Below are 11,331 nucleotides of genomic sequence, written 5' to 3' on the forward strand. Positions count from 1 at the left end.
TCACTGTGATGGAAAACACCTTGGTAGAAAGGGCCATGACAATTCTGTACAGCACTTTGAGATATCAGCTGATGTAAGAAGGGCTATATAAATACATTTGATTTGATTTGATTTGAGTACTACATGTCACAGAGAAACTGGTGGGCTAATCTGAGTACTACAAGTCACAGAGAAACTGGTGGGCTAATCTGAGTACGACATGTCACAGAGAATTTATATTTCTCAGTGAATTAGCTTTTACATAACTTGTTGACGTCGAAAAAACACATTWGTCTTCACGGAGGATATTGTCGTAAAGTCGGCATGTAAAAGAGAGAGAAAGCGAGAGAGCGAGAGAGAAAGAAAGAAAGACGAAACGAGAGATAACAAGCAAGAGAAAGAGAACACAACAGCGAGAGAAATAGACAGAACAAAAATATGACAGTGAAAGCCTTTTTGAGCCCTTGAAGTGAAGGTGCCATTATAGATGCATCCATTAGCACGCACATGTCATTCCCCGCTTCGGGGTTTGGCTCTCAGGAAATCTGGGAGCAGGAGCTGCCGCCTGTCATTAGCCCACAAGCTCCGCACTATCTCTGTTTTGCTGGGCAGTGAGTGCAGACAAGGGTTTCATTTCTGCCAGGATTCTGTCAATGTAAGTGTGTTAGCCATGGCTCAGCCCAACCTACAGCAACAGCGGGGGGTAGCACGAGAGCAGTTCCACTTCCATTTGAGAGTTAATTACAAGAAATCAGAAAGGTTATTAAGCAAGCGATTAGGTCTGCTCTGTGACGACCCTCTGGGCACGAGTTTACAAAAACCCTCAGTGTCGGGCTGGGATGGAATGCGGCCGTGCATTACAGCCACCGCCACTTTCTCACACTGATTGGGTTGGGCTGAATCAAGGAACAAGGTGATACTAAGTGGAGGAAAATAGAGGGCGGATATGTTGAGATGTGTGTGCCTGGGTTCCGGCAAGGCGAGCTGGGCCGTACCATTGCGTTGAGGATCTAGATGTTTCATGCTGCACAGCTCTCCTTTGATGTCCCCGGGCACTTCCATTCCCAGCTTCTGATAGAAGTCTCTTTGTTTTTTTATCTCCGCTGCAGGAGGGGGGAGGAGGGAATTAGAGAGAGAGAGACACAAGGGAGGATTAAGGCCTTGCTTTGGCTGAAGGTGCCTGTCACTAGGGATTCTTTAAGTCTGATATGGAGCAGTATTTTTCTCATTACATCAATGAATGCACATGTCAAATCCTTGATAGATATTCCAGGGCTATGTGCTTTGGGATGTTAGTTATTCAGTAACTCTGCCTCAATCTCACGGTACAAACAGATTGTAAGGAAACAGGGTTGAGAGATGTGTATGGGCAGAGAATAATAGTGACAGTTAAATGTTATTGGTGAAGGGACAAGGAAGAAGATAAACCAATATGAGATAATTACCCTCTTGTAACCCCGGCACCAACTTGTAGACAATGTCTTGCATTGTTCGGTCATGGCTACAGGAAAAGAGATATGAAATCTAGAAATTAGAAATCTAACAATTTATACTGACAGTTTAAGATATGTTATACCCTGCTTACTCTGTCTTGTTCGGAAGCTTTTACTTTACTGTAACTGACGTTGACGAGACAGAAAAGATAATTCGATTTGTAAAAAGATGATATACATAAATGCTGATCGCACACACCTCCTAAATGTCAGCAGCACATGCTTGATGTGTGAACACCCTTTACCATTAAACAGCAAGAGTGACAGCAAAACACAGCATCTCAACCACTGCCCAGCACAGCAGTGACCATACTCTATTTCAACAGCTGAAAAGCATTGTGACTAGCAGGACCCAGTGGGGTGTGTTGTGATGTCACGAGGACCCTGGAAATATATGTGGTGTTCCTGCTGTCTGGAGTGAAGGTCATTCCATCTATTTGCTGCTCAGGACCACAATTAGCTGATTCTCTCCCCGAGGCCGGCGAGAGCCGACCGCTTACCACCGCGGTAGCCAAACTTTGCCTCGCCCAAACACAGCAAGGTGTGACAACTTTTTGACAGAGCCCTTGATGCACAGGGGTGTGGGGGTGGATGGAGCCTCAATTAGCTTTCGCTTAAATATGCAATGTGCAAGATTTCCGAAAGCTCGATGATGACACATACCCCTCATTTTTGGGAGAATATGACTTATCAGGAACGTTTTATATATATATATATATATATATATACACAGTACCAGTCAAAAGTTTGGACACACCTACTCATTCAAGGGTTTTTCCTTATTTTTACTATTTTCTACATTGTAGAATAATAGTGAAGACATCAAAACTATGAAATAACACATGGAATCATGTAGTAACCAAAACAAATCAAAATATATTTTATATTTGAGATTCCTCAAAGTAGCCACCCTTTGCCTTGATGACAGCTTTTCACACTGGCATTCTCTCAACCAGCTTCATGAGGTAGTCACCTGGAATGCATTTCAACAATACAGCCAAACAACGGGTGTTAAACGAAGGTGCTGCCTTGTTAAAAAGTTAATTTGTGGAATTTCTTTCCTTCTTAATGCGTTTGAGCCATTCAGTTGTGTTGTGACAAGGTAGGAAATATACAGAAGTATCCAATATTTGGTAAAAAAACCAAGTCCATATTAGGACAAGAACAGCTCCAAATATGCAAAGAAGAAACATGAAGGTCAGTAAATGTGGAAAATTTCAAGAACTTTGAAAGTTTCTTCAAGTGCAGTCGCAAAAACCATCAGGCGCATAGATGAAACTGCCTCTCATAGGACCGCCACAGGAAAGGAAGACCCAGAGTTACCTCTGCTGCAAAAGATACGTTCATTAGAGTTAACTGCACCTCAGATTGCAGCCCAAATAAATGCTTCACAGAGTTCAATCAAGACACATCTCAACTGTTCAGAGGAGACTGCGTGAATCAGGCCTATGGTCGAAAATAATGCGTGCAAAGAAAACCACTACCTTAAAGGACACAATAGGAAAGAGACTTGCTAAGGGCAAGAAAACGAGAGCAATGACATTGAGACTGGTGGAAATCTGTCATTTGGTCTGATGAGCCCAAATTTGAGATTTTTGGTTCCATTTCGCTATGTCTTTGGTAAAGACGCAGAACATAGCTAACGCAAACAAATTAGATCTCCGCATGTTGTTCCCAAGGCACACTTAAACCAAGGCAGGCTACCACAAGCACATTCTGCAGCGATTACACCATCCAATCTGGATTGCACTTATCATTCTGTTTATATCAAAAGGAACAATAACCCAAAATTACACCTCCAGGCTCTGTGTAAGGGCTATTTTGACCCAGGAGATATGGGTGAGTCTGCATCAGATGACCTGCGCCTCCAACAACTCACACAATCAACCCAAAATTGAGATGGTTTGAGTAGAGTTGGACCGCAGAGTGAAGGAAAAGCGCCACCACAAGTGCTCAGCATATGTGGGAACTCATTCAAGACTGTTGGTAAAGCATTCCTCATGAAGTGGTTAAGAGCATGCCAAGAGTGTGCAAAGCTGTCTCAAGAAGCAAAGGGTGGCTACTTTGAAAGAAATCTCACAATAATAATCTTTTTTTATTGTTTAACACTTTTTTGGTTACTACATGATTATATGTGTTATTTCATAGTTTGATGTCTTCGCTATTATTCTAACAGAGTGTGTCACAAACTTTTGACTGGTGCTTTGTTGTATATATATAATATAATTATATATATATATATATACACACACACACATATATATATTAGCGTAGTACAACTGTATCAGCTCATCATCTAAGCCCAAAAGTATTTGCAATGAATATGTTAGATGCTTTGTGTTTATCCTCTCAGCACAGTAGTAGAGCAGTTGTTTTGATCTCTGCCTCTCACACCTAGTTTGAAACTCCATGATTTGTGTTAATGCACTGATGTATCTTTCACCTGTTTAAATGTTGGCATTCATGAGCTTTTTATTTTAAACAAACAACTACTCTGAGATGGGCCTTTCCATTAAAATAAGGGAGCATATGACCTCAGATGACTAACATAACAGCAGGTAGACAATTTAAGCTGCGCGAACATTCCCAGTGGCCCACAATAACTACATCAGAAACCTACTGCCCACACACTGGACACAACAGAGTGGACAAACAGTCCTTTAGTGTTGTGTAAGATGTCGTGCTAAGTGCCAAAAGAACAGACTGTGTGTGTGTGTGTGTGTGTGTGTGTGTGTGTGTGTGTGTGTGTGTGTGCGTGTGTGCGTGCGTATGCGTGTGTGTGTAAATATGCATGTATTCTGTTGTTGTGTGTTCCTCCTCCACCCCCCTCTCCTTTGACACTATATTGTTTATTGGACAGTGCTGCTGCCCCCTAGTGGTGGGTCTCTGTGCCGCACACTGATGAAACCCAACACTGAGCGGGTAAGGGGAAGGTGGTTTGATGTCCAGGCTGCTCACTCACCCGATGTACTGCAGTGGATGGCTCTGGTGAATGACAATCCTGCACGTGGGACAGGTGTTGTTCTCCTCAAGGTACTTCACTAGACAGCTTCTGCAGACTGGAAGACACGCAGAGAGACACGCCCCTTCCATGATCAGCATTATGGGTGTCTTGTTCTCCTATCTTTTTAGGTTCTAAAAAAGTGAAGCTTTTTGGAGAGAGAGCTTTTCGGACAATGTGAGTCTCGTTGCTTGGTTGTGAGAGAAATTCATTTTCACCAGAGGATTATGATGAAAGCTGTCCATTGTACACTCTACATTGACATTTGGTCAACTAGGACTTTCCACGTATGGTACAATGGCGCCCTCTAGGGCATGACTGACCTACTACATTACTTGCATTGCCACTGACATTCACGCAAATACATCTCTATCATTACTACAACTACTTTGTGGGGGAGGTTTGCTTGATTGTTGTGACAATTACACTTTATTGCGACAACAAAAATGTATATTCTTGTATGAAACCTTATGCATGAAGCCCTCATAAAGATACAAGAGCAGCGTTACTATCTGAAGACTGTGTATGAGCGCCATCGGCAGGTACTCACAGGTGTGTAAGCACTCCGTGACAGTAGTGGCATCTATCAGGTACCCCTCACACAGGCGACAAGTGATGTGGGCGTTGATGTCCCACAACTTGATCTTCCTGGTTAGTGTCTCAGGGTTCTGGGGAGAAGAAAGACAAAAAAACATGCTGAGTCCAAACTCAAGTTGTTCCGTTTTGTTTATTTTTCTACATTCTAAGGGTAACCTCCCAATTCAGTTTTGACAAAAGACTAAAAAATAAAGACCTGTCAACTGTCCAACTCATTTGTTTCAAGGTCATGCAGAGTACTGCTTTGTACACAGTGCCTTCAGAAAGTATTCATACCCCTTGACTTAATCCCCATTTTGTGGTGTTACAGACTGAATTGTGTGTTCACACCCATCTACACACAATACCCCATAATGACGAAGTAAAAACATGTTTTTAGAATGCTTTGCAAATGTTTTGAAAACTAAATACAGAAATATCTCATTTACATAAGCATTCACACCCGAGTCAATAACATCCCCTTTGACAACGATTACAGCTGAGTCTTTCTGGGTAAGTCTCTTAAGAGCTTTCCACAACAGGATTGTGCAACATTTGCACATTATTCTTTTTCCAATTCTTCAAGCTCTGTCAGATTGGTTGTTGATCATTGCCAGACAGCCATTTTCAAGACTTGCCATAGACTTTAATGCCGATTTAAGTCAAAATTGGAACTAGGCCACTAAGGAACATCAATGTAGTCTTGGTAAGMAAGTCCAGTGTATATTTGGCCTTGTGTTTTAGGTTATTGTCCTGCTGAAAGGTGAATTTGTCTCACAGTGTCTGTCGGAAAGCAGACTGAACCAAGTTTTCCTCTAGGATTTTGCCTGTGCTTAGCTCTATTCAGTTTTCATTTAATCCCCCAAAAAACTCCCTAGTCCTTGCCGATGATAAGCAAACCCATAACATGATGCAGCCACCACCATGATTTTGCACATCTGTCTTATTGCAAACAGGATGCATGTTTTGGAATATTTCAATTCTATACAGGCTTCCAACTTTTCACTCTGTCATTTAGCTTAGCATTGTGGAGTAACTACAATGTTGTTGATTCAACCTCAGTTTTCTCCTATCAGTCATTAAACTCTGTAACTGTGTTACGGTCAACATTGGACTCATGGTGAAATCCCTGAGCGGTTTCCTTCCTCTCCGGCAACTGAGTTTGAAAGTACGGCTGTATCTTTGTTGTAACTGGGTGTATTGATACACCATCCAAAGTGTAATTAATAACTTCACCATGCTCAAAGGGATATTCAATATCTGCTTTTAAAATTTTTACCCATCTACCAATAGGGGCCCTTCTTTGCGAGGCATTGGAAATCCTCCCTGTCCTTTGTGGTTGAATGTGGGTTTGAAATTCAGTGCTCGACTGAGGGACCTTACAGACAATTGTATGTATGTACAGAGGTGAGGTAGTCATTCAAAAATCATGTTAAACACTATTATTGCACACAGAGTCCATGTAACTTATTATGTGACGTGTTAAGCACATTTTTACTCCTGAACTTATTTAGACTTGCCATAACAAAGGAGTTGAATACTTATTGACTCAAGACATTTCAGCTTTTCATGTATTTATTTTTTGTAAAAATGTCTAAAAACATGTTTGTAGGCCAGCGACACAAAATCTCAATCCATTTTAAATTCAGGCTGTAACAACAAAATGTGGAAAAGTTCAAGGGGTGTGAACACTTACTGAAGGCACCGAGAGAGAGAGAGAGAGAGAGCAGAGAGATGAGAGAGAGAGAGAGATGGAAAGAGATGAGAGAGAGAGAAGAGAGAGAGAGAGAGAGAAGAGAGAGAGAGAAAGAGAGAGAGAGAGAGAGAGAGAAAGAGAAGAGGAGAGAGAGAGGAAGAGAGATGGAAGAAGAGGAGAGAACGGAAAGATTGAGATGAGAAGAGAGGCAGGCAGAAAGACAGACCAGGACAGACTACAGGACAGACAGACAAGACCAGACAACAGACAGACAGACGGACAGACAGACAGACAGACAGGCAGGCAGCAGGCAGGCAGGCAGCAGAGGCAAACAAGCAGTCAGGAGGAGGCAGGCAGGCAAACAAGCAGTCAGGCAGGCAAACAAGCAGTCAGGCAGGCAAACAAGCAGTCAGTCAGACAGACAGAGGCAGAGTGAGGCAGAGACATGAAACTCCATTCATGGTGGGTGATTGTCTTGGCTTACCCCTAATGCCGCCATGTGTTGACTGGGGATGATTTGGCAGCCACGTCTCTTCCTGCAGGCACGAGGTGGTGTTAGCTCCGCATCATGGATGCCCTTTCATGTGGCTAGGAGAGAAGACAGAAAGACAACAACACGATTAGAATTCTTTGTGTTCTACAGCAGTGGTGGTTCCCCCAAAGTCCCTTGTACCATGGGATAAAACAGTGTTTCTAGCCCAGGGTCCTTCAACTCCTATCCTGGAGAGCAGTGTTGGAATACCGACGTGTTACCATTGGACTGGAACAAAAGCCTGTAGTCACCCAGCAGCTATCCAGGACAGGAGTTAAAGAGGCTCATTCTAGCCTTATCCCAATCATGAACTAAACTGAGACCAGACAAATATTGGGGCACAGAATTTATCTGCCTGATATCAGGCTTATCTTGAACTGCAACCGCTTAAGAGTTGGCTGTGACCCACCATTTTTTGGGACACTGCTCTACAGACCTGAAATGAACCTGGGAAAGTGCTCAGACTATTGAAACAACATTTATACAATGAGACCGTTGTATGGAGTGGAGACGTCCCTGAATTCATGTAACAAAATAAGAACCATATTTAAAGTAACTTCAGATCCAGTAAAGCCTAAAAATAAACATCGGACCTAACATTTCCAGGAGAAAAAGTGGTGTCCCCACATGACACGAGGACTGACGTATTGCAGTACTTAGTCACTCTATTAGACAGAGGCCTTGAGATTTACTACCCATTCTGAGCCAGAACGCCACTCTATTAGAAATAGGCCTAGAGATTCACTRCCCATTCTGAGCCAGAACGCTTTGAGTTGTGAGCTCCAAAAACCTCTTTGACTTGGCATGAGACGGACTCCCACCGCTTCTTCTAGCCTATTGATCTTAAATGTGAATTCTCTTTTACTCTGTCTGGGACAATACAAGTCTGCCTGTGTGCTTTTGTCTGCTCACCAGACCATGACATTAGTCCACTTACTCCATTGAGGTGAGTGAAGGAAGGCTGCTGAGCATCTATTAGGGGTTCTCTATCACCTGGGCTGCGTACCAAACCATGTAACACAGTTGCTGTAACAGTTGCCAGACTGTCAGGGTTGAACAAGTGCATTCAGTTGCAGAGCACTTGCAAGTGCGTTGACAGGACGTGTTTACATCCTGCCGTATCAAAATGACCCGGGACGTGTTTACATCCTGCCGTATCAAAATGACCCGGGACGTGTTTACATCCTGCCGTATCAAAATGACCCGGGACGTGTTTACATCCTGCTGTATCAAAATGACCCCATCCTGCCGTATCAAATGACATAGTGTTTACATCCTGCCGTATCAAAATGACATAGTGTTTACATCCTGCCGTATCAAAATGACATAGTTTTACATCCTGCCGTATCAAAATGACCCAGTGTTTACATCCTGCCTATCAAAATGACCCAGTGTTTACATCCTGCCGTATCAAAATGACCCAATACATCCTGCCGTATCAAAATGACCCAGTTACATCCTGCCTATCAAAATGACCAGTGTTTACATCCTGCCGTATCAAAATGACATAGTGTTTACATCCTGCCATATCAAAATGACCCAGTGTTACATCCTGCCGTATCAAAATGACAGTGTTTACATCTGTCGCGTATCAAAATGACCCAGTGTTTACATCCTGCCATATCAAAATGACCCAGTGTTTACATCCTGCCGTATCAAAAATGACATAGTGTTTACATCCTGCCGTATCAAAATGACCAGTGTTTACATCCTCCATATCAAAATGACCAGTGTTACATCCTGCCGTATCAAAATGACCCAGTAACATCCTGCCGTATCAAAATGACCCGTGTTTACATCCTGCCGTATCAAAATGACCGGTGTTTACATCCTGCCGTATCAAAAATGACCCGGTTTTTATATCCTGCCGTATCAAAGACCCGGTGTTTAATCCTGCCGTATCAAAATGACCCAGTGTTACATCCTGCCGTATCAAAATGACCCTTGTAATCCTGCCGTATCAAAATACCCAGTTTTTACATCCTGTGTTTTGTTCACTACTGGGTTGTATTTACTACTTGCTTTCAATGACATTTTTCTCAAGACCTGTTCGACTCCGGACCAAGCCTCTACAGAGACAACTGACGAGAGTGCTTCATCAATGAATGTACGACAATTCAAAGTTGATAAGACGATAAGGCAATCCACGGTACCCGAATTACGCTTTGACTCAGATTTTTCACTTTAAAATGTATGCCAAACAAAAAACATTGACTTCAAAGTTTAACAAACCATACAACTCTATGCACAAGGACTTTCACAAAAACACATTTACTGGAAGAACTGTGCAAATGCAAAGTTTGGTAACAGATTACTGTAAAATCTACCTCAATTTTTTATGTGACCATGTTTTCAGAAACTCCGTAAATATCTGCTCCCAATTAAGATTCAAAAACAATCTGCTGAAAGAATGACACCTTGAGTTTGCAAAAAATATTTTGGTTATTGATCTACAGTAGGTGAAGTGGATTTACACCCGGTAACGGAATTACAGTAACGTATTACATCACGCGGTCCCTGATCTGTACCATACAGAAATGCATAATTCTGGATATGAATGTCATTCTCTTCATGTGATGTATCCCGAATAGGTACACAAACGTAGTAATATGGAATATCCTTATTTTGCATATTTGGGATTATTCTAAACACTGGCATTTATTGTAATGCATCCGCCCCCCCCCAAAAATACCACATTTAACAATCTGAACCAATCATAGACGTCTACGTTTCACAAGTTTGGACATCACAGTAGAGCACAGTACAGCCCAGCACTGAACAACACACACAAGAGCACAGTACAGCCCAGCACTGAACAACACAGCACAGTAGAGTTCAGTACAGCCCAGCACTGAACAACGCAGCACAGTAGAGCCACAGTACACCCAGCACGAACACGCACACAGTAGAGCACAGTACAGCCCAGCACTGAACAAACACAGCACAGTAGAGTTCAGTACAGCCCAGCACTGAACAACACATCACAGTAGAGCACAGTACAGCCCACACTGAACAACACATCACAGTAGAGCACAGTACAGCCCAGCACGAACAACACATCACAGTAGAGCACAGTACAGCCCAGCACGAACAACACATCACAGTAGAGCACGTACAGCCCAGCAGGAAACAACACAGCACAGTAGAGCACAGTACGGCCAGCACTGCAACAACACATCACAGTAAGGAGCACCATACAGCCCAGCACGAACAACACAGCACAGTAGAGCCAGTACAGCCCAGACAACTGAACAACACATCACAGTAAGTTCAGTACAACCCAGCAACTGAACAACACATCACAGTAGAGCACAGTACAGCCCAGCACTGAACAACACATCACAGTAGAGCACAGTACAGCCCAGCACTGAACAAACCAGCACAGTAGAGCACAGTACAGCCCAGCACTGAACAACACAGCACAGTTAGAGCACATACACCCAGCACTGAAACAACACAGCACAGTAGAGCACCAGTACAGCCCAGATGAACAACACAGCGCACATAGAGCACCAGTACAGCCCAGCACTAACGAACACATCACAGTATGCACAGACAGCCCAGCACTGAACAAACACAGCACAGTAGAGCACAGTACAGCCCAGCACTGACAACACACACAGTAGAGCACAGTACAGCCCAGCACTGAACAAACACCACAGTAGAGCACAGTACAGCCCAGCACTGAACAACACAGCACAGTGAGAGCACAGTACAGCCCAGCACTGAACAACACAGCACAGTAAGCACAGTACAGCCAGCACTGAAACAACACAGCACAGTAGAGCACGTACAGCCAGCACTGAACAACACAGTCACAGAGAGCCACCAGTACAGCCCAGCACTGAACAACACAGCACGTAGAGCACAGTACAGCCCAGCACTGAACAACACACACATAGAGCACAGTACAGCCCAGCACTGAACAACACAGCACAGTAGAGCACATTACAGCCCAGCACTGAACAAACACAGCACAGTAGAGCACAGTACAGCCCAGCACTGAAACCAACACAGCACAGAGAGCACAGTACAGCCCAGCACTGAACAAACA

General features: G+C 43.3%; 1 protein-coding gene across 1 annotated transcript in view; it reads right to left on the minus strand.

Moving 5' to 3' along the window:
• Positions 1–11,331, minus strand: part of LOC111965784 (polycomb group RING finger protein 3) — a 43,627-nt gene that overhangs the window by 12,739 nt on the left and 19,557 nt on the right. The window contains exons 2-6 of the mRNA XM_023990077.1: positions 7,230–7,333; positions 5,024–5,141; positions 4,435–4,531; positions 1,425–1,480; positions 975–1,082 (exon numbers count right to left, since the gene is read on the minus strand). Of these exons, the coding sequence (XP_023845845.1) occupies positions 975–1,082; positions 1,425–1,480; positions 4,435–4,531; positions 5,024–5,141; positions 7,230–7,244 (394 nt within the window). The 5' untranslated portion in view covers positions 7,245–7,333. The remainder of the gene's footprint in view (positions 1–974; positions 1,083–1,424; positions 1,481–4,434; positions 4,532–5,023; positions 5,142–7,229; positions 7,334–11,331) is intronic.

Source organism: Salvelinus sp. IW2-2015, linkage group LG6.2, assembly GCF_002910315.2.
Source record: "Salvelinus sp. IW2-2015 linkage group LG6.2, ASM291031v2, whole genome shotgun sequence".
In the NCBI taxonomy this organism is placed as follows: domain Eukaryota; kingdom Metazoa; phylum Chordata; class Actinopteri; order Salmoniformes; family Salmonidae; genus Salvelinus; species Salvelinus sp. IW2-2015.